Source organism: Pyrgilauda ruficollis, unplaced genomic scaffold (genome assembly GCF_017590135.1).
Source record: "Pyrgilauda ruficollis isolate IOZ18807 unplaced genomic scaffold, ASM1759013v1 scaffold158, whole genome shotgun sequence".
In the NCBI taxonomy this organism is placed as follows: domain Eukaryota; kingdom Metazoa; phylum Chordata; class Aves; order Passeriformes; family Passeridae; genus Pyrgilauda; species Pyrgilauda ruficollis.
The window spans coordinates 447,260-468,781 of NW_024514543.1; the positions used below are offsets into that span (position 1 = coordinate 447,260).

Sequence of the window (21,522 nt, forward strand, 5' to 3'; positions counted from 1 at the left end):
GTGCGTTTTTAGCAACACCTGAGAGCAGATGGTGGAAAGCAGTGCTGAGGGGCAAGGGGATGGGTGCACTTACTTTGGGTCGCTTCCACTGGATGCCCTGAATCCTTGACTTGTAGAAGAGCGAGTCGTCGTTGGCGGGGAAAAGCGGGTCCTCGAAGAGCTGCTTCCGCCGCTGGCACTCCTTCTTCAGAGAGGCGTAGCGCTGGTTCTCGTACGGCTTCACCGAGGAAAACATCCTTCCCCACCGCCTCTGGAGGACAGGCAGAGCAGCAATGAGACGGGGCACAGTCTGCCCAGGGACACTCAATCCTCCTCTGCCACTCTTGGGTGGCAGCACCAAGACATCGTGGCTGAAAACAACCACCTCTGAGTCCAAGCGTACCTTGTTGATCCCCTGGGATTGGGACTCCCAGTTATCCCCCAAGCCAGTCAAAAGACACCAAACCAAGCACAGTAGTAAATAATAACTGGTGCCCAGCTTCTCAACAAATTTGTAACTCATCTGTGGAAAACACAGCCCTCAGAGGCAAAGGAGGAAAGTACACCACCTGTAAGATGGGTGTGCACAGCTGTGGGGGCTGAGCCCTACCCGGAGCACCGCCATCACGGAGCCTCAACTCACAAAACTGTGCATTTCATGATTTTGTCAGTGACACCAATTTCTCAGCAGACTTTATCAGACCGGGTTTTAATTAAAAAAAAAGGTCTCCTGGCAGAGCACTGCATGTTTCTGTATTAATTATTCTTTCCTGACAAGCGTCTTGCTTCCAGGGCAGAGATGTGAATTTAGCAATCCAGACAACAGCAGGAAACCACTGCTCAAATGCCCCCCAGAAAGAGATCAGCACCTCTCCATCACTGCTCCACCACCCCTGCCTTTTGGTCACTGGGTGCCAACCCCTTTGCTCAGGCACAAGGACAAGGGGTGCTCTGCATAGCTCCCCACTGCCTAATCACAGACTTCTTCCAGAACTCCTTCCATAACGTTTCTCTCTATTTATTTATAACAGCCATGTACAATCCTTATCTCTCCCCAAAATGGGATGTCCTTTTTCAAAAGCTGGCCATTAGTGACCTCAGTCTGGAAATATCTAGTGTGGTTTCCTAAAGAAATGGGAGTGCATGTGCTACATAACCATGGAAACATGGAATCATTCAGGTTGGAAAGGACCTCTAAGGTCACCTCTGCCAATTGTTAACCCAGCAGTGCCAAGCCCACCACTAAAGCATGCTCCTAAGTGACATAATCCCAGCTTTAGTCTCCAACATGGTAAAACTAAGGGTGCCCCATCCAGTGGTGGATGCATCCAGCAAGCTGACCTCTCATCCCTCCTAGTGAGACATACAGAAACCGTATGCTTGCTGTGGAATCACAACACATGGTGGGATAATGAAGTTGCGATAATGGCTAATCAGAAGCAGCTAATTTGTAAACACCCCAAATCCCAAGGATCATATGATCACTTATGGTTGACACCAATTTAAGCAGCAGTGTGACATCCCTTGTTAATGAACCACTAGGATTAGCAGAAGGAAAGTAGGTGTCTGAAAGCTGAACTAATGCCCATTCTGATGTTCCAGGAGCACTGCCCACCCAGCCAGCCTTCTCTCCTCTGGGAGAGACAAAAACACTTCACTTATGGAAAGCTGAAGAGCAAAGCACAGGTTTTAATTGACAACATTTATCAGCTTGATTAGCAGCACAAGTGCTCATCACTCAGAGCTCAAGTGAACCCAAAATAATCCCCTTGCTGGCTGCTCCACAGGTCTGTGCTACTGAGGAGGAATTGCAAAAGCAGCTTGTGGGGATTTTCTCCCTCCCATCAGTACCAGATGCTTTGTAGCATCCCAGATGATACAGAGGCCCAAGTGCATCACCTGCCCTCAGAAAAGCCTTAAAAATAAATGGCCTGATATAAACCCCCAAGTAATACACCAAATTTACTCCTTGTGGAAAGGCTGACAGCCTCACTGAGCAGTCAGGGAATACACCCAGTAGCCCAATCCACCCTGCTAAGAGGGCCAGGGAAGGCACTGGCCTTCAGATCTCCAGGAGAGGAAGAGGTGAAAAATAAGGGAGATTTACCCAGCGAGGTCATGGGGACATCCTGGAACTGAACAAGCTGATTTTGGGTGACAATGAGGCCAAGACTTTCACAGTGATAGCACTCATTGCTACAGAGAGATGGGGGAAAGCAGCAGTGCTGGGAAAGGACGGCTGGCAACTGCCTTCTGCAGGAATACAACAGGCTGAGAGAGGAGGAAGATGGTGTTAGCTGACATGCAAGATGAATTCTTGGACTGGTGCATGAACTGGACTGAGATGATATTTCCATGGGAGGTTGTGCAGAAAGAACCAGCGAGGTTAGGAAGGGAGCCTGGAAGGGAGGGGAGGAGGGAGGTCTGGTGCCTTTCTAAAAGCCATGCTCAAGTTAAAGGCAGGAGTTTTGGGTTTGATGTAGGAGATGCTGGATGCTTCTCTGCAGCCTGTACCATGGCCAAGGGCTGGCACTTGGCTGCTCATTCATAAAATTACTGCTACACACCCTGCAGCTTGGAGCTGTGCTTTCCAGTGATCCTTGCAACACTGACTTTCACAAGACACCCTGTGCAATGTCCATCCCTATGGGAACAGGATGGTAGTCATCTCAGCCAAGGAGTTCCAGCCTTTCTGATGCCCAGATTTGCCTGAAATTTGCCCTGCTATGCCACCCTACAGTGACTGTCACCTTGCCAGCCATCTGTCCTCGCTGCAGGGCTACTCTCACATGACAGCCTGTAGATGGATTTGAGTTGCAAAGAAAATGCCAAGCAGAAGGGGAAGGGACACTGTTCAGGTTCATTTAGAAAAACAAACAAATAATTAAAAAAACACCTTGCAAAATAATTAAAAGGAAGGGGCAGAGGGAATGTTCTTAGGGCAGTGTTAAAATTCATTACTCTTTCTAATTTGCAGCATTTCATGCTTACCAGGCTGAACTTCACCTCTGCCACATTAAAATGCCCAAAGGCTGTCTAATTACTCTTTGCCTTCTTGGACCAAGCTCAGATGCTCCAGGAGCATAAGAACTGGGTGTTTTCATGCCTGATTTGAATTAACAACTCTACACTTGCATATGCATGTGTTTGCCTGTGAGCAGGGAGGGGAATCTGTACTCACCCCTCTTAGCACGAATTTTTATAAACAGTGGTCTGATCCCAACCTCAGTCCTGCCATGAAGGAGTTAAACAAAAAAACACTTTGTTGGAAGACTGAGCCAGACTTATGACTCAGGGGTGTTGTGGATTCCCCTTTTCACCTCCAGCATCATCCAGGTGCTCCAGCTCCTGCCAGCTGGTAACAGTCATGGCTCTAAGAACTGCAACAGGGAGAAGGACTGAAAGCATTTTGCACTGGCCAGGACCAAATTCCTGCTGAAAGGCTCTTACCTCCTCCCCTCCAAACATCTCCCTCTCCTTGCCTTCCAGCTCAGAGGCTTCTCGGGTGGCTGGCATGGGCTCACCAAGCTTGTGTTATGCAAGGCTGCAGCCTGGCCAGGAGCAAAGCCTCCTTCTTGTAGATCCTACAGCTGCCTGCCTCCAGGTCAGACAAAACACTTTGTTCCAAAGGACAGGATTTGCTGCCCTTCAGCTCCATTCCCACTGAACAGGAGAGGGCTTCGATATCACATTGCAAAAGCACAGGATCAGCCAAGGAGAAGATGAAGCAGGAACCAGGCATGTGGCTGCACAACCCTCAACCAGGTACAATGTTATGGGGCTCAGTAGTGGGGTGTTCAGAGGAGCAGGCAGGCTTTTTATAAATACGTTATTTAAATAACTTTTTACAGCCTCCTTGGGTGTTTCTATTGACAGACATGTGGCAACACCAGGGTTATCCTGTCACCTACCAACACAAAAGTCCAGCTCAGCAGAGGAAACCCTGTTGATGCAAGGAGAGCTTTACACACTGTTTCTCCAGGGCCCAGGGAAGAAGAAGAAGCAGTTGAATTGCCACTCACTGTTTACACTGAACATAAGATAAGCACTCCACACCTCTTGGCCAACAACTCTATGCCAACCATGAACAAAAAAGCCTCAAGTCCTCTTAGAATCATAGAATGGTTTGGGCTGGAAGAGACCTTCAATATCCTCTAGTTCCAACCCTCCTCACATAGCTCCTCTGGGCAACCTGTGCCAGTGCCTGTGCCATTCCCAAAGCCCTTTCCCACTCCCAGCTGTGCATGCACCCTAGTTTTGCTTTGGACCCCAAATGGCACGGCCCAGAGCCAGCAGCACAGCGCAGCATCCTGCATTAGCAATGGCCACAAGCAGGGGAAGCTGAAACCGCACTGATGGAAATTAGAAAACAAGACATCATTTCTTCTCAAATTGACTGTGGTTAACCAGGGAAGCTAATTCCCATGGGAAGTTACAGGTAGCTCGTGTCCAGATGTTTTTGAGCACAGTTGGACATCTTTACAGAGCAGCTGTTTTAGCCAAAATGCAAATTACTGAACATTTACAGTGGTTACTTGCTGAAACAAAACTGTTGAAGAACAGAGCACTCAATGTCCCCTCCTGGCCTTTATATCTATTCTTCATCAGGTCATATCTCTGTTCTCATTTAAAGGCTAAAGGTGAAATTATAATTTTCACTCTTAATTAGGTTTATATCAAGCTCTGATTTTAATCAGTGATTTGCTACAGCACAGGTGGCATCCAAATCAGGACACCTTAGCACAGCACCTTTCAGCCTGAGGGTTAATTTTGCATGAGCAACCACAGGGACTAGCTGCTCCCCCTCAGAAATTCAGAGCAGTGGATTTAGACCTAAAAAACATCCTGATGGGGCCAAGGGCTGTTTCTTCTAAGTGAGTAAACCCTCTGGCTTTTTGCAAGCATATAAGTAGAGCAAATGCTCCCTGATGAATCCTCCTCCTCCCGGCAGCAGGAAAAAGCATCCCTCTGCAGAGATCCTGGTCCCTTCTGTAAAGTACTCCAAGACCTGCAAAGGAAGTTGCTGTCTAACAGCTGGCTATTACTGAAAATAAACTCAAAAAAAAACCATCCTTTTGACAAGGGCATGTAGTGATAGGACAATCTGGAATGGCTTTAAACTGAAAGGGAGTAGGTTTAGGTTTGATATCAGGAAGAAAGTCTTCCATGTGAAGATGGTGAGGCACTGGCTCACGTTGCCCAGAGAAGCTGTGGCTGCCCAATCCCTGGAAGTGTTCAAGGCCAGGCTGGGAGGGGCTCTGAGCACTCTGGTCTGGTGGAAGGTGTCCCTGCCCATGGCAGAGGGTTGGAACTGGAAGGTCTTTAAGGTACTTCCAACCCAAACCATTCTATGGTTGTATGAATCAAGAGCAAGCCTTCATTAAAAACTGCATTTGCACCCAGGCCAGGGAAAGGGCAGGGTCACACATCCTGGCAGAAAGCTGCTGCAAGTGACTCCATATCACCAAAATATGCCTGGCTGTCAGCATCTGCACAAAATCCACTTGAGATAAGATGTCACATGTGGAGGCTGTTTCCGGCAATGCACAGTGATCTTTAGCATACTTGCTTTATTTCCTCTGGATTTTTTTTCCACCAGAACAGCACTCCTCTATTGCTTAACAGCAAGATGACAGCACAGGGAGAGACATAGCCAGTCAGCAGGTCTGCATGCATGTGCAAGATTGGGATATTTTCTTCCTGGGAAGGCCAGGGTTAAGGGGGGGGTCTGGGCATCCTTGAATACCCATCTCCTTTAGGAGCCAGCGGGTGTGCTGACCAGGAGCTCCCTTTCTGCTTGGGTGACTCACACTGGGACTGAGGCCTTTGGCTGGGGAGTTCCTCATTCCTTGAAGCTGTGAGTCACCGTTTGCAAACAGTCAGATGTTGGATGCAGGAGAAAAGGCAGCCCCACACTGGGAACACTCTCATAACCCTGTGCTGGCTCCAGCTCTGCCTGGCCAGGGCTCTGCACACAAATGGGGCTTGTGGCACCAGCCAGACTGGCCCTTCCCTCAGCACGGGCTCTAAGATCAGACGGGACCAGGACACGTGTCTGAAAGCATCCTGACACAGGAATGAGTAACAAGCTCAAAGCAAAGCTGATGCCAGCCTCTCCTACTGGATCAGAAAATGCAGGAGGCTGGAGGGGTGCAGGAATAGCAGGGAGAAGAACGAAACAACAGCAAAAGGTGGTGGCAGAGAGACAGACCCAAAAGCAGCAGAAAGAGCAAGGCAGTAACATGTTTGGGGAGAATACAGAAGATAAGTTTTGGGTTCCTTGCACGTGCTGTTTGGTTCCTTACCCAGCATTACTGATTGTGTGGTGTCAGGCATGTTTCCCAGGCCACAGCAGGGTTAAAAACCCTTGGAGATCACCAGGAGTTGCAAGACAAGTAACAAAAGGTGAATTAATAGGCATTGCCAATGCCAAGTCCCTGGAGACAGCCATGACTCCACTGACCCCTCACGCCTCAGCACACCCTGACCCTGGTTAATAATTGTAAGGAGCAGCACCGGGCCAGCAACACCAAAGCACTCCCAAGCTCACTCAGCAGCCCATGCAGCTTCCAAAAAACCACCTTTGTGCGGGAGAAGGCAGGAACCTTCTCCAGTACATGACACTGCTCACGCAGAGCAGGTTTTCAGGCACTGGAAAAATACAACCTAGGAAGAGCAGACTCACACATACAGAATTGAGCCACCTGCACCGATGGTCATCCAGACACATGGTTCCTGCTCAGCCCAGGAGTGCTGTCACTCCACATGAGGATCATGTTGAACACAAACCACACACCCCACGAGGTTACAGAGATGCTGTGCCCTTCTCAGCATCCATTTTTATCACCAGAAGGGGAGGGGCGAGGATGCTATCTTTGCAGGTTTGGAGTGAGAACGTGTTTGTATTATTTATTCAGCATTTCTAATTGAACAGCTAGAGCTGCTCCTTTTAAATCCAGTCACACTGACTCCACTGGGAATCTTGCACCACATTAATACAATCACACTGGTTTTCTGGCCAGCTGGGCAAAAAATTGTGGTCTAAAGGCAGGCTGTACCTTTGTGAGGTGGAAAGAGGGAAGGACTAGGACGGAAGAGTAAGAGGGCATTGCTTGATGTAGCCATGTGAGCCTTTTTCTTGGGCATTATGGGTGACAGAGGTGTTTATTTAAGAGGCTGAGGAACTGGAAAATCCATTCAGAAAACTCATCATTAGTGCAGCTAAAATGCAGCATGTCCTCCATGCAAATGCTCTGCCTCCAATAGCTTCTGCAGCCTCTGGGATGATTAAAGCAATTGAACTTCAAACTGCGCATTTGGGAGGAGCAGAAGAGATAACGGGGCTGCAGCTACTCTGTAGGAGAGTGAGGAGAGGCAGCTGGATCCTTCAAGATCATCCTTCCCAGGCTAGCTGTGATGTTTGTCCTTCTGGCTGATCCAGGGCATCCTTCCTGCAGCTTCAGCCCCGACCATTCATGGCATGCCCTATCTCCCTCTGGGAGCGTTCAAGGAGAGGATGGATGAGGTGTGTGGGACGTGTCCTTGCTCATGGCAGAGTACTGGAATGAGATGGTCTTCAAGGACCCTTCCAACCCAAACCATTCTGTGACTCCATAATAACACCATCCCCAAGGCAATGGATTTCTTCCCTCCCCATCACCTTCACACCTTGCTGCAGGCAGAGCCCAAAATTCCATCCCCACAGAGGCCCAGAGGTACAACCAAGTCCTTTAGGTCTCCTCTTGAGAGCTCCTGGCCATTCCCAGAAATGTATCCCTTGACCTGCTCCACTTCAAGCAGGATTGGAACATCTCCTGCAATTCCAGATGATAGGGGCACCCCAAATGCTTCTGACAACAGGTTCCACACCACAGGTTTCACCCTAATCCTACAGCTGCTGGCCTCAAGTCAGGTCTCAAACCTCTGCCAAGACTCCCAGCTTTTACTAGTAAACCATTTTAGGATTGTCTCTTTGCCTGACCCAATCCTGAATAAAAGCACCAAGGCACTCTGTGAAAAAGTCCAAGAAGGCACAAAGTCACTTCAGACTTGGTCCTCCCTGCTCAGTTTTCCCTTTGATAGGCCCTCAAGCCCCTTGCCAGTCACTTCCCAAAACCCACATCCTATAAATTCCAAAGTCACAACATCATGGCAGAGTACTGGAATGAGATGGTCTTCAAGGACCCTTCCAACCCAAACCATTCTGTGACTCCATAATAACACCATCCCCAAGGCAATGGATTTCTTCTCTCCCCATCACCTTCACACCTTGCTACAGGCAGAGCCCAAAATTCCATCCCCACAGAGGCCCAGAGGTACAACCAAGTCCTTTAGGTCTCCTCTTGAGAGCTCCTAGCCATTCCCAGAAATGTATCCCTTGATCCGCTTCACTTCAAGCAGGATAGGAACATCTGCAATTCCAGATGATGGGGGCACCCCAAATGCTTCTGACAAGAGGCTCCACACCACAGGTTTCACCCCAATCCTACAGCTGCTGGCCTCAAGTCAGGTCTCAAACCTCTGCCTAGACTCCCAGCTTTTGCTAGTAAACCATTTTAGGATTTTCTCTTTGCCTGACCCAACCCTGAATAAAAGCACCAAGGCACTCTGTGAAAAAGTCCAAGAAGGCACAAAGTCACTTCAGACTTGGTCCTCCCTGCTCAGTTTTCCCTTTGATAGGCCCTCAAGCCCCTTGCCAGTCACTTCCCAAAACCCACATCCTATAAATTCCAAAGTCACAACAGCAAATATCAGACCCCACCTCGGTACTGACTGATAAGAACATTCTCCTTGTCTGTAAAATTTTCAGGATCGCCCAGCAAAATCTGCTGGTTTTAAATTTAATTTTGCCTCCTTTTCCTTCTCTGTCTTAACTGAATTTTTCTTTCTGTGACTATTCTAAAGCATCATGAGCACAAAAGTAATATTTAAAGTCTTGCAGCAGCTGAGAGTGCTACTGCTTTTGAACAGGTCTCTCTTAGGCAGATTGGACCACTTCAAATAAGTGAGATTTATTAGAAATCCTTGTTACTGGATCCACTCAGTTTTTACAAGCTGAAAGGTCTGAATGTAAGTTCCCCCTGTCTTAATTTGAGCTCTTCAAACTGTTTCTGCCTTGGATGCTGCAACCAACCTCCAGCCAGCTTTTCCCCCCATTATTCCTTCACTTCAGCAGTGCTGCCCTTCTCTAAACACAGAGGTAAGAGTTTGCCATACAACCCTTGGAGCGGAAAGGCTGCTGCTTTCTCCTGGCAAGGACTGGACATAAGTTTTCCCCCTCCTTCAGGGAAATGGATACAGGTCAGGATGCTGGGCACTGCATCCACTCTGTGTTCCAGATCACAGAGTAATGGAATGGTTTGGGTGGGAAGGGATCTTAAATGTCATGAAGTCCAACACCTTTTGCCACGGACAGGTACACCTCTCACTTTCCAGATGAGGATTCCTCCTCTTAGGAAGACCTATTGCTTTGCTGCAGGCCAGCAAGGCTGGTGCTTGCTCCTGCTACCATGGCTGGCAGCCAGATCCATCACCCTGCTCTCACCCAAACAAAGATGCCCACCAGTGCTCTGAGCTCTGTCTGGATTCTCTGCACGGCCTGCTTGTCTTCAGGAGGAGGCTCAGAGCATGTTCCTAACCCACGCTGAGCAGCAAGCAGGCAAGTGTGGGCTGAGCACAGTGCTCTGGGATCAGGACTAAGTGCCCTCCTCCTCTCCCAGACACTACCCTGCCACAAGCCCTTGCTCTGCATCTCTTTAGACACTCTGATGTTGCAGCAGCTCCAAGCTGGAGCAGTGAGTCTTGGGGAAAAGAGACTTCTAACACACCTCGGGATCATCCTGACCAGAGGAGATCCCAAGAGAGATGTACCCTGTGACAGAGGGAGGAGTTTCACTCCCCTGCATGGGACAGGACCCTGACACAGCCCCGTGTTAGATGCAATAAATCACCACTCTCCTGCTCCTGCATGAAGACCTGCCAGGATCCAAAAGCAACACTTGCTGGGCAGGCAGCCAGCAGCCACCATCCCCATCCTGCACTCATGCAGCAGTCTGGCTCTGAAAAGGTAGAGTTTGCAGCTGCAGCTTTTATCAAATCAAAGCTTCCCTTTGCTCAGCAGAGAAATCACCTCCCTTAATCACCCCTAAGCAATTCTCACAGTATTTACACATGCTCAGACAACTGGTAGGACCAGCTCTTCAAGGATTTGGGAGCAACAAGCCTGCAAACATTTCATAGGAAGCTTTTGATTACCAGGGTGTGCCTCAGTAAAAATAAAACAAATGAACCCCAAACCCAGAGAGACAAACAGACATGCATCCTTCGTCTCTGTATAGGATGGAAGAAATGGTGGAACAGCCCAGGAGGGGCTGTGAAGGGATGGAGTCAACCAAAGCCACCTGCATCCTGCACCCTGGAGTCAGGGGAGCTCAAACCATTGGAAATGTGATGAAAACTAGGATGGAGGGTGCTTGCTGCAAGGGAGGGATGCCTTTTGTCACCTAGAGAAATCACTCTATGGATTATTTGGAGATGTAACAAAAACACTCCAGCAACAAGCACAAAAACACAGTGCATCATGGTTTAAGGGAATGCAATGCAGGAGCAGAGCTGGAGCTTTGCCCTTTTCACCAGGAGCTCAGAGAGACCTGCTGCTGCCTGTCATGCTGAGCTACATAGGGAGCAATATTCTGGGTACCTTTCCTGATGGTAAAAGCATGGCCCTGCCCTGGTCTGCCACAGCCTTGTTTGATAGCTACGTCTAGGTCACAGGATAAACCTCGAAGGAATCAGCCAGGGCTGCAATCTCCCTCACGTAAGGATGAGCTGCAGCCAGGCAAGGAGAACATTTCATAGAATCATGGAACCACAGAATGGTTTGGGTTGGAAAAGACCTTACAGATGATCTAGTTCCACCCTCTCTGCCATGAGACATCTTTCACTAGACCAGGTTGCTCAAAGCCCCATCAAACCCAGCCTTGAACACTGCCAAGGATGGGGCATGTACAGCTTCACTGGGCGACCTGTGCCAGTGCCTCAACATTCCCACAGGAAAGAATTTCTTCCTACCATCTAATCTAAACCTGCCCTCTCTCAGTTTGAAGCCATTCCCCCTTGTCCTATCCCCCCATGCCCTTGTAAAAAGCCTCAGCTCTCTTGCAGCCCCTTTATGTTCCAGAATGTACTCTAAGGTCTCATTGAGCCCTTCTCTTCTCCAGGCTGAAGAATTCCAACTCCCTCAGCTTCTTTTCATAGTGGAGGTGCTCCAGCCCTCTGACTGTCCTCATGGCCTCTTCTGGTGTCTTTCCAACACATCTGTCTTCTGCTGGGGGCTGTGATAAGCTGGGAAAGTCCCTGCATGGTATGGAGAAGGAGCCCTCTCCCACAAATCGTTTCAGAGCTCCACATTAAGGTTTCCAGCCCCCCAGAACGGGGCAGACTTAAGGTGATTGGGATGCTTTATAGTCCCCTCTTCCTTTAACCTTCGTTCCCAATGGCTGGAAGTCACAGGACAGGAAGGAACATCTGATGTTCAGATGGATGGTGGAATGACTAAAACTGGTCATTTCTGCACAAGGGCAAACCAAGGGGCGGGGAGAGCTTTTCTCTGCCAGAAGAGTATTTTAAGGCAAATGCATCAAAGTGTTATTGAACTGGGACACAAAAGCTGCAGGCAGGGGCTTAGGAGCTCAGTCCAGCCCCTCTGAAGGGCTGGACCAGGCCCAAAGGAGCCAGGCTCTGACCTAGATGCTGCAAACCCCGCGGGCTCCCAGCACGGCTTTGCAGGGGTATCATCTGTCACATCTCCAGTTCAGAAAGATCCCCAAAGCATGAGAATCTGCAATATTGGCTGAAAAACCAATGCATCACGCAGAAAAGCAAAAATTGTGAAGTCTCCTTGGCCACAGAGTGGAGCAGAAAGGACTTTCTCCCAGAGAGGGTGAAAACTCAATGACAACCATTCCTATTTCCCTTCACGACCTCAAGAAGTCACCCCTATGTTGAAGAGGTGCTTCCTACACTGTAATCAAATTTAGTAGGAATAAGCTATGGATGAAAATTCTCCATGGCGTGAAAGGGAGAGCTCAGAGCAGGTAAAGGGTTAATGAGGCCAGACAAATGCTCGACTGGTGAAAAACGTAGCTTCCATGAAGCCACTGGATCTGTGTCCATTTTCTGCAGAGCCCAGAGCCTGGCCCTTTCTCCCTGGGTAATCAACTGGAAGCGAGCAGAGCGGAGCAATCACCGCCCCCATTCCCCACCCGTGACACTGCCCGCAGGGCTGGGAGATGCAGGAGCACCATCCGCCTGGAGCAGGTCAGCACAAGCCACTGCCACGGCTTTGTGCCCCACAGGCCCTCAGAAGAGCAGGTGAAGGTGAAGGCATGAAGACACAAGCAAGTAAACGGTGCCCAAGTGTGCCCTGCACCACCACGGCACGAGCAGAGGACAAAAAAACACCTCTGGGTGGGCTGAGGAGGCTTCTCTGTGGACAGGGTTTCACCTCTGGACATCTGCAGAGAAAGGACAACTCTGGAGATTAGTGAGGAGGAAGAGAGAGAGAGCGCCTGATCCCAGCCTTCAAGCACAGCTGCATCCTTCTCCTTCTCTCTGCATTAACCTGATGCTGCCCTGCTTGGAGAAAGCATTAGGAGAAGAATCTTGGCATCTCTGGACAGCCAAAAATATCCAATAATTAATGCACAAGCGTGAGCAGATTTAGAGGATGCACCCGTTCTTCGTATCGTCACACCCCAGCACGAATACTGTCTAAATTCCTCTTGGGATCAGAGCCAAAGCCTTTCTTAAAGCATGGATGCTTTGTTATTAATCCGCGCAGCAACCAGGAAAGGGAGAGATGGATTCATTTTTTTGAGGCATAATCGAAGACAAAAAATTATCTCAGCTGAGCGTCATCTGCTTCATAGCTGGTCTGGTCCCACATCAGGAAGATGGTGAGACCTGCTTGGCTAACACAGCCCTTCCCAAAGGAGACACCAGGACAGGGTGTCTGGACCACAGAGTCCTGGCCTCCCACACTGGCAGATGCTAAGACTTCCTTATATCGCAGCCAAGCACCTTGCAAGAGAGGCGATGTGCTCTAATTCACACTCTCCTACTCTCCTCTGATGTGACACAGTTGCAGAGCCTCTAGACAAACCTCTTAAGTGAAACTGAATGAATTCACACCCCAGCACCAACACTGCCCTCAGTTTAAATCGCTTTTCTGCCTGCCTGGAGTTCACCCCTTGGATATATTTGGAGTCAGCAAGCACATCCTCTCCCTGCCTTTGTTTCGCAGGGCTTGGCTTTTATAGCCTCGTATAATAGCTCTCCATCCCTCTGAGCAGCTTCAGAGCCCTTTTCCCTGCACCTGCTCCAGGCTGAGTTAATCCCTCTCAAGCACCAGATCGAAGAGCCTGGTCCTTCCACATTAACTCTTCCCTACCCATGTCCCACAAACACCCTTTGCCTATTTCCCTTCACCTTTTTGCAATGCTCCTGGGGGCATCCGGGACCAAAGCAGCCCTGAACCCCCAGTTTCAGCTATCCCAATATGATTCAATCTCTAAACATAGCACAAAGTCCAGACACAGCGCTCCCCACTGTCCAGGCTGGTATACAACTTAGGGGACAGCCCCATAGCCTGAAACCCCTCCTCGAGGTCAGCTGTTGCCCTCTGGCTGAGCACCTCATCCACCTCTCAGCTTGGTTTCACAGGCAAATCCCAGCATGAAAAATGAGAATGAGCTCAGATCCTCCCTTAAAGGCTTTAAGCAGATTTAAGCTCTGCTGCATGGGCTTAATCTGTCCAGCAGTGCCCTTTGTCACCTCCCCCAGCCCTCCCCGGCAGAAATCTTCTCCACTGACATACTCCCACGTGCACCATGTAAACTGCCAGCACACCCAGGTAAAGGAGCATCTCCTTCCCCTAAAAACGAGAGCACAACTACAAGTCAGTCCCCTTCAGTAATAGTTCTGGGTTTCCATCTCCCCCCACCTCAGAGGCTTGAGATTACCCACAGCAGTTGTCCATCACCAGCTGAAAGCTCCCTTGAACAGAAAATGCCATGGTGGACACAGCAGCTGGGCAGGGATTTTCCCGGGCTTGTGGCCATGCCAAAGCCACACCTAAGTAATTTCATACAGGGACTGGGGTGCTGATGACAGGGAGCAGGGTAGGCTTGAGTCTGCCACAAACCTGAGTGCCTTGGTCACATCACTTTGCCCCTATTTCATGTGCCACTGCTTTGCAGATGGCATTACGCCTTCTGCATGTCATCATGGTGTCCCTCACAACACGACAAAGGGACTTGATTTCTACTCTGAGCAGGGCCTGCTAGAGCAAGCCCTGCTGGCTTCCTCAAAACCTGCTTTTCCTTTCGCTCATGACTTGATCCTTAATTCTGGTGCCAACAAGAAAGTTATTCCCAACCAGTTCCAGCACATGGCTGCTGGCAAGCACCAGCCACCGAGCGAGCCAGCCCCCATGCACGCAGCAGCACCTGTACACATGCACCCATTGCAGGAGGGGTTCAGACCTCACATCCCACTCCTAAGGGTAGAGAAAGGGCTTCTGAAACAGCATCTCTCACCCCCTCTTGGGTTTTATAACCTCACTGCCTGGGTCATGGGTTGGAGCTGAGCCCCAGGTGATTCACATGAAAGAATTGCTTAAATAAGCAGGAGGCAGCTGATGTTCCTGGGAAGAGCAGGGGAAACAGAACCTACTGGGACAGATGTGCCTGTAGCAATATGTTGCACCAAGCAGGAGTAAGTGGTAAGCACTTGCATCAGGCTCTGCACCTCCATCCATTCCTGACTCTGCTGCTTTTCCCTGCCCTAGTTCTTGCTGCCCCAATGATGCTGCCAACAGGTGATACCTGCTCTCACCTGTATCCCGAAATTTGTTCCTCCTCAATTCACTGCTACCCTGAGCAGCAGGGCCAGCCAGGCTCCCTGCACCTTGGGCTACCCACTTTCCATGTGCAGAGCAAAGGGTGAGACACGCAGCTCCAGGGACCCTGTGTTGCCTTCCCTCCTGTATAACAGCATGCTTGGAACCCAGGCTGACCCTGGCAGGCAGATCCCCCGAAGATACGAGATGGGATGGAGATAAAAGGTGCCCTGGGGAAAGCCTGCAGCATGGTCCTTGATGGATGCAGAAGATAAGCAGCTGAGGATTTAAGAGCATTCTCCACCACACACTGAGCTCCCTGCTCTGCTTCCATTTGCCGTGGCTGCACTCCCCACCAGGCTCAGAGCTAACACGGCATCCAGGCAGAAATGGTAACTGGAGATAAATAACTGGTAATATAGCCAAGCATGACACAGGCTGGATCTGCAGAGCCAGGCGTGCAGCCCACGCTCACCTGCAGCTAGCACAGTGGGAGGTGAGGGATAGAAGACCGGAGCCACATCCAGTGGGACACCCTCTGCTAGAAAGCACCAAGCTGGTGTCTCAAGCTCAAAATAACATTTTTCAGGGAAGGGAGGAAAGATTGGGATTTGGGAAATCCAGACTCATATCACTGCTTGGAAACGCCAAAAGCCGTCAGTCTCCTGCACCCTAGCAGCAAGTTTGCTTTTCTTGAGAACAGGAGCTCGCTCTTGCCTTAACTTTCCAGGAGACTTTCTAAAAGCCCCTGCGTTCGTCCCAAAAAAATGGAACAAAGAACAATACCGAAACCTCAGGATTTTTTCTCAGCGCAGAAATCCTGCTGCTCTCCAGCCAGCGCCCAGGCCTCGGTGCTCAAAGTTTCAGTCCAGCCTGGCTCCACAAGCTGAAGTGGGGGGAAGCTGAACTGGGGGGAAGCTGTGGGCATGCAACTTTCCTATGCACCACGCCGAGTACCCCGACTTCAGCACCCCCAAAGGCCAGCGCTCACAGCAGCGCTTGTTGAAGGCAAGGGCTGCAGCGCGCTCCGCGCAGGGGAGGAGCAGGGTGCCTGCTTCGGGCTTGTTTTCCCCAAAAACCCTTTACGCACATACACGCTGACATACAAACACACAGTGCCCCCCAGCCCGGAATGCAGCTGCTACCCGGTTCCCAAAGCCACAGGTGCCCCCGAGCATCCCCCGAGGACGCGGCGGGACCCCCGGGCGGGGCGCGGAGCCGTCCCCCCGCGGAGAGAGCAGCGGCGGGGGCTGCAGGGACGAGCCACCCCCTCCCGGGCCCGGGGGTCGCCTTACCTGCCCGGGGCTGGCGCGGGTCCCGCTGCCGGTGCCGCCGCTCCGGGCGCGCCGCCGCCCGCAGCGCTTCGCCTCCCGCAAGCACCGCCCCGACGGGCGGGCCCCGACCGCGCCTGCGCCCGGCACCGCGCCGGGGAACCGGCACCGGGACAGCGGCACCGGGACACGCCACGGAACCGGCACCGGGACTGCGAATGGCACCCGGGATGAGGAGCGGCACCCGGAATGGGAACCGGCGCTGCGATCGGGAATGGGAACCGGGAACGGGATCGGGACAGCGAACCGGCACCGGGAACTCTCACTGGGAGTGGGAAGAGGCACCGGAAACCGGCACTTCCCACTGCTGGGAACTGTGGTCACTACTAGGAGTGGGGACTGGCACTACCCGTTAGTGGGAAATGGGAACGGCGCCAGCTGGCGCCGGTCCAGGAGTTGGGGACCAGTGTGGTGGACTGGGATCGGGGATCCAGGTCCAACATTGCCCGGGCACCAGGACCTGGGATCATCCAGGAAATGGGCCCATCATTGGGAACAGGAGCTGGCACCGTTCTGGGGAGGGAATAGGAATGGGGAGCTGGGGCTACCAGCAGCACCAGCTGGAAGCTGGAACTGGGACCAGCACCTGCATACCTGGACACTGGCACTAGCCACTGGGACCTTCCAGGCACTGGCACTTGGCCCAGCATTGCCCTGGCACTGGATAGCAGGACAAGGTCCCACTGGCACTGCCTGGGACCTTGCCCTGACACTGGGAACTGGACAAGCTGAAGCACCATGCACCACCACCAGCTGGGCACTGGGACACCAGGGAGCTGGGAGGCATTGGGACATAACCCATGGAGGGTGCAGGGGAGAGTCATCAGAGGGTGCAGGATTTGGGTGCAAAGGGCACATCCCCTGTAAGGCATGATTACAGAGATGTGTTTTCAGCCCAATATCAAAGTTAATCCCCTTTTCTCTTTTGTAAGAGGGAAGATGAGGCACTGGGAGGGGAGGAATCAAAGGCTGGGCATGCACTTGGCCCACCTGCACATCCATGGAGGTTGGTGTGCAACGGGCATCATGGGGCTGGTGATGGGCCAAGGTGTCCAGACTGGTGGAAAGCTTTCTCAGCTCACAAAAAGACATTCAAGAGGGGAAAACCAAACAAGAGCCACGCAAAAGCGCATCCCCCTGGGTGGGAAGGAGCCAGTGAGGTTTTACAGACCCTCTGTCAGGGGCAGCTCTGATCTGCTGCGCTGACTTGACACACAAGCCTTATTGGTAGTGTTCATGGTTGATCATAATTTAAGCCAAAATAGATGGCAAGGAAAGAGCAATTAAAGAAAACATTTGGAAGTGACAAGAATAAACTTCTCACGTTTAAAGTCATGGGTGGCCAGACTCTTCTAGACAACAAAAAAAACAGGGTTAGCTGCTGCCTGCCAGTGGCAGTGTGAATGCTTAAGGACATCTGCTTGCCATATTAGCGGTAATGCAGTGAAATTTTGGTGATAAAATCAGAAAGGAGGCCGTGCCCAGAGCAGCACTGGCTGGCACAGGCTTCTGTTCCCATCGAGGTGTCACCAGCAGCTGTATGTGATCACCACAAATCACATGAGTGATTCACCTCTAGGACCAGCCATTTCCTCCAATTTCGTATTATCTGAAACCCTCCTGAACTTTTTATATTAAAGTATTTTCCTGTTAGTTTTGTAATTTCATTACTTATTCAGTTCGTGCAATATTTGTACTACAATTATTTCAATTCATTTATTGGTTAAATGAATAGGAAAGCCAAAACTCTGTAGTTCCACAAAGGCTTTGTTTGGCAGCAAAAGCTGTTTTCTAACGTTTTCCTTCTCTTTGCTTATTTTCCCCTCTCCCCCACAGATCTCAGGGCTGCTCAAAACCAGGTGTTTCATACACCTCTGCTCTGTCCCCTCATTAAAATCACCCAAGAAAATAACCCTAACCCCTGCTGTATTTAGGTCTCAAGTCTGTCCATGTGCAGTGCTGAACCATTATCCTTCCATGGTGGGAACCTCCTGCAGCAAAAGGCAAAGACCAAAATAAAAGACAAACCCTCAGTTTACAAAGATTTTTAAGGGGTTAGAGTAGACCCTAAACAGGTCTCCAACCCCAGAATCCCCTTAATAGCCTTAAAACCAGCTGCGAGGCAGACTAGGGCACGGATGGAAGGTGCTGCTGCTGCCCGCTGGGAGGGCAAGGAGAGCATAGAGCCTCTTTTGATTTGTGTTTTAATCGAGAGACGCTCCATCAGGTGTAAATTAATTAATATGGTCATCCACCCTTCCTCTCACCAGTAGAGGTACTTCTTGCCCAGTTAGCGAGTGTGGGCTTGCTTTAATAGAAAGTAATTTCCTACTGAGCTGTTTCACCAATTTGACCCCAAAGCTGCTAAAGGGGAGGATCTCACTGCGGGGATCACGGGGATAGAGGGGCACAGGGTGGAGTTTGTCACCCACAGGGGTGATGCGTGTTGCTGTGCAGAGCTGGATGAAAGGATTAAAAAGAGGAAAAAGGAAAAGAGAAAAAGGACTCACCCTTGAGACAAATCAACAGCAGGAGCCTGGCTTTTATTTTGTTAGCAGGCTGGAAAGCACTAGGGAAAAGCTGGAAAACATTAGGGAGAAGCTCTTCCACTGCATTTAAGCAGCAAGTGGGTCCCCTGACATTCCTCTTGCCCCACAGGGAAGTGGAGCCCCAGCCTGCACTCGTGGCAAGCCCAGATCTTTCTGATTAACTTAGTTGCGTTTTCGATTTCAGCCTCAGCGGGGGAAGAAGAATTATGTAAATACAATTTATAACGACACTTCACGTGTCCTCAGGGTCACGCAAATGAAGCCACAGTGACAGGGCTGACATGGAGGCTGTGCAGGGGAAAGGAAGAAATAATGATGCTTTAAAACCAGACCCCAAAAATAAGTAGGAATAAAGTAAAAGGCAAAGTGGATGAGGAAAGCTGCAGTCAGTGATTCCTCCAACAAAAAGAATATCATAATTCACTCTGGGATTTCAAAGCAGATGACTTAGTGAGGTTTTCCTTCCTCCCAGGAATATTTGTTGTTCCTTCTCATTCAGGGAACCCCCAAGGTGAGATTTAATCCCAGGATGGTTCGAAGTGAGTGTCTGCCTGCCCAAAACAGTGGGACTTGAAGAGCTGCTCAGTCCTGCCATCCCTGCTCCTGCAAGGCCAGCTTTCCCCTCCCAGGGGCATGTTTGGGTGAGAAAAGTGAGAGAACTGCAGGTGGGTGGTTGGTGCCTGTATCCTGACTTTTATGCAATGGAGATACAGGGAGCAACCTCCAACAGCCCCATCCCCAAGGCAGGAGCTGCCTGGTGAGAGTTCTAAGCACTGGTGATCCCATCAGGTTGCAATCTGCTGCTCCTTTTTGAAGACATCACAAAGTGAGCCTCTGGTTGTCCATCTGCACTTGAATTAAACCTCATTGTTCCGAATTCTGCAAAGTTTTTCACCCCTGAATTGCAGCCTCTGGAATACCAGTAATGTATTCTCTCCTTTCCCTCTCCACATGATTGCAGCATAATCTCCTACTCACTTGATTTATTTAAGCAGGCCTTCAGATGCTCCAGTAATGGGAGTCATTTAGGTCCCTCTGCAGATATGTATTTATTTATTGCTGTTCATTTAAACTGCAGAGCCAGTTGGCAGGAGAGACACAAGACTGGGGTCACAAGGATGTTAAATTATTCGCTGTCAAAAATAGCTGGTTGAGAAAGTTAAATTAAGCAAGGTCACTCAAGGTCATAGTCAATCACCAGTAGGAGGAGATGGGCATTAATTAGCTCTTTTATTTATGGGGGTCATCGTGACCAAAGGACCAGCAGTTGTAACAAAAAGGCAAACTGTAGCAACTCCTCATATTTTTGGCAGAAGCAGCTTTTGGATGAGAAGCCGAATTGCTGCCCTTGACCACACTGGAGAAGCTGAGGCTATTGAAAGGCAAGGTTGTGATGTTCAGCAAGACCCTGTGGAGCCCTACAACGCATAAGTGGGGGACTTTCCCCTTTCAAAGCCTGTCTCAGGGCTGACCTCAGCAATGCTCCTTCCACAAAAAACCTCTGCCAGAGGCTGGGGAGGTGCTTAGCAGGGGCGAGGTCTCAGAAGGCACCTGAGATACTTGGGGATATCTTTGGTCACTCATGCAGACAGGCTCTTGCCTGAGATTTTGCCACCTCTCCTGGCAGACAGTTGTGCAGATATGCAGAAGCTGCATATCCATTCTGCTAATACTTGTATTTCATTTCCCATGTGAACTTCATCAGCACCTTCTTGCTGTTGTGGGACCTTGTAATACCCTTTTCCTCCTAGTTTAAAACTCCCTAGGGTCAGGCCTCTCCTCCCTTTCCATTCTCCTCTACCATGCACGCCAGGGACACGATTTAGTGGTGGAATGGCTGGGCTCAATGGCCTTAGAGCGCTTGCCCAACTCAAGTCTAACACCAGTTAAAGCAGGAAATTCAGCTCATAAACTAGGTAGGAATAACCTGGGGTCACTGGCAGCCAGAAGATCCTCACTATGTAGGATAGTGAGGACGACCATGCCGAGGAGAGCAGCACGAACACTACAGCCAAGTATTTAATGGCAGCAATGACATCTCTACCCAAAGATCCGTATTGTAACCATTCATCATGAAAAGACCCCCTTTTTCCCAGCTTCTGCACACAATGCAAGGTGGAAACCATAAGGCCTGATGAAAGCCACCCTCTGCCCCACTGAAGTCATCAGCCACGGTTCGGGGTGCGCACGCACTGTGATCTGCACCACGGCCAGCTGGCAAACAGCTCACACTAATTGAGAACTCTGCTGGGAAATCCATACCATTAATTAATTGTCTTTATCAGCACTCACTTCTGCACAGTCACAAATCAAGCAGCTCTCTAATGGGCTGCCTGCTAGTAAAGCAACGTGGAAGGCAAACAGAAAGGAGCTCCTTGATTAGAGGAATGAAATCATGGCATCGGGGTTTGTACTGCAGGAGAGAGTTGATGCTGCACCTGAGATCAGGGTGGGAGCTGTGGCCCTGAGAGATGCTGAGAGTGGGCTCTGAAAATCTAGTGAGGTAAATCAGCAGAGAAAATGTTATCTGGGATTGTATCTAAAGAAGGTAACTCAGGCATCACAAACCAAGCTCTAGCAGCACCCGGCTGCTTAAGCATTTAGTCTTCTCCTCTATCCTGAATCCTCCTTGAATTCTTCTTGTTAGAGGTGACATCAGGTGACACAAGCATGGGAAATGGGGCTGAGGTCCCCAGTCTCATGGCCATGTGAACAGCCCTTTGCTCAGCCGTGCATCATCAGAAGAAAGCTGGACTTACTCTAA

At 50.2% G+C, this 21,522-nt stretch overlaps 1 protein-coding gene across 1 annotated transcript in view; it reads right to left on the reverse strand.

Annotated features, from left to right (window-relative positions):
* The window catches only part of CAPN5 (calpain 5), a 50,311-nt gene extending 34,066 nt beyond the window's left edge, over positions 1-16,245 (reverse strand). Inside the window, exons 1-2 of the mRNA XM_041461938.1 lie at positions 16,174-16,245; positions 74-250 (exon numbers count right to left, since the gene is read on the reverse strand). Of these exons, the coding sequence (XP_041317872.1) occupies positions 74-235 (162 nt within the window). The 5' untranslated portion in view covers positions 236-250; positions 16,174-16,245. The remainder of the gene's footprint in view (positions 1-73; positions 251-16,173) is intronic.
* Positions 16,246-21,522: the final 5,277 nt, after the last annotated feature.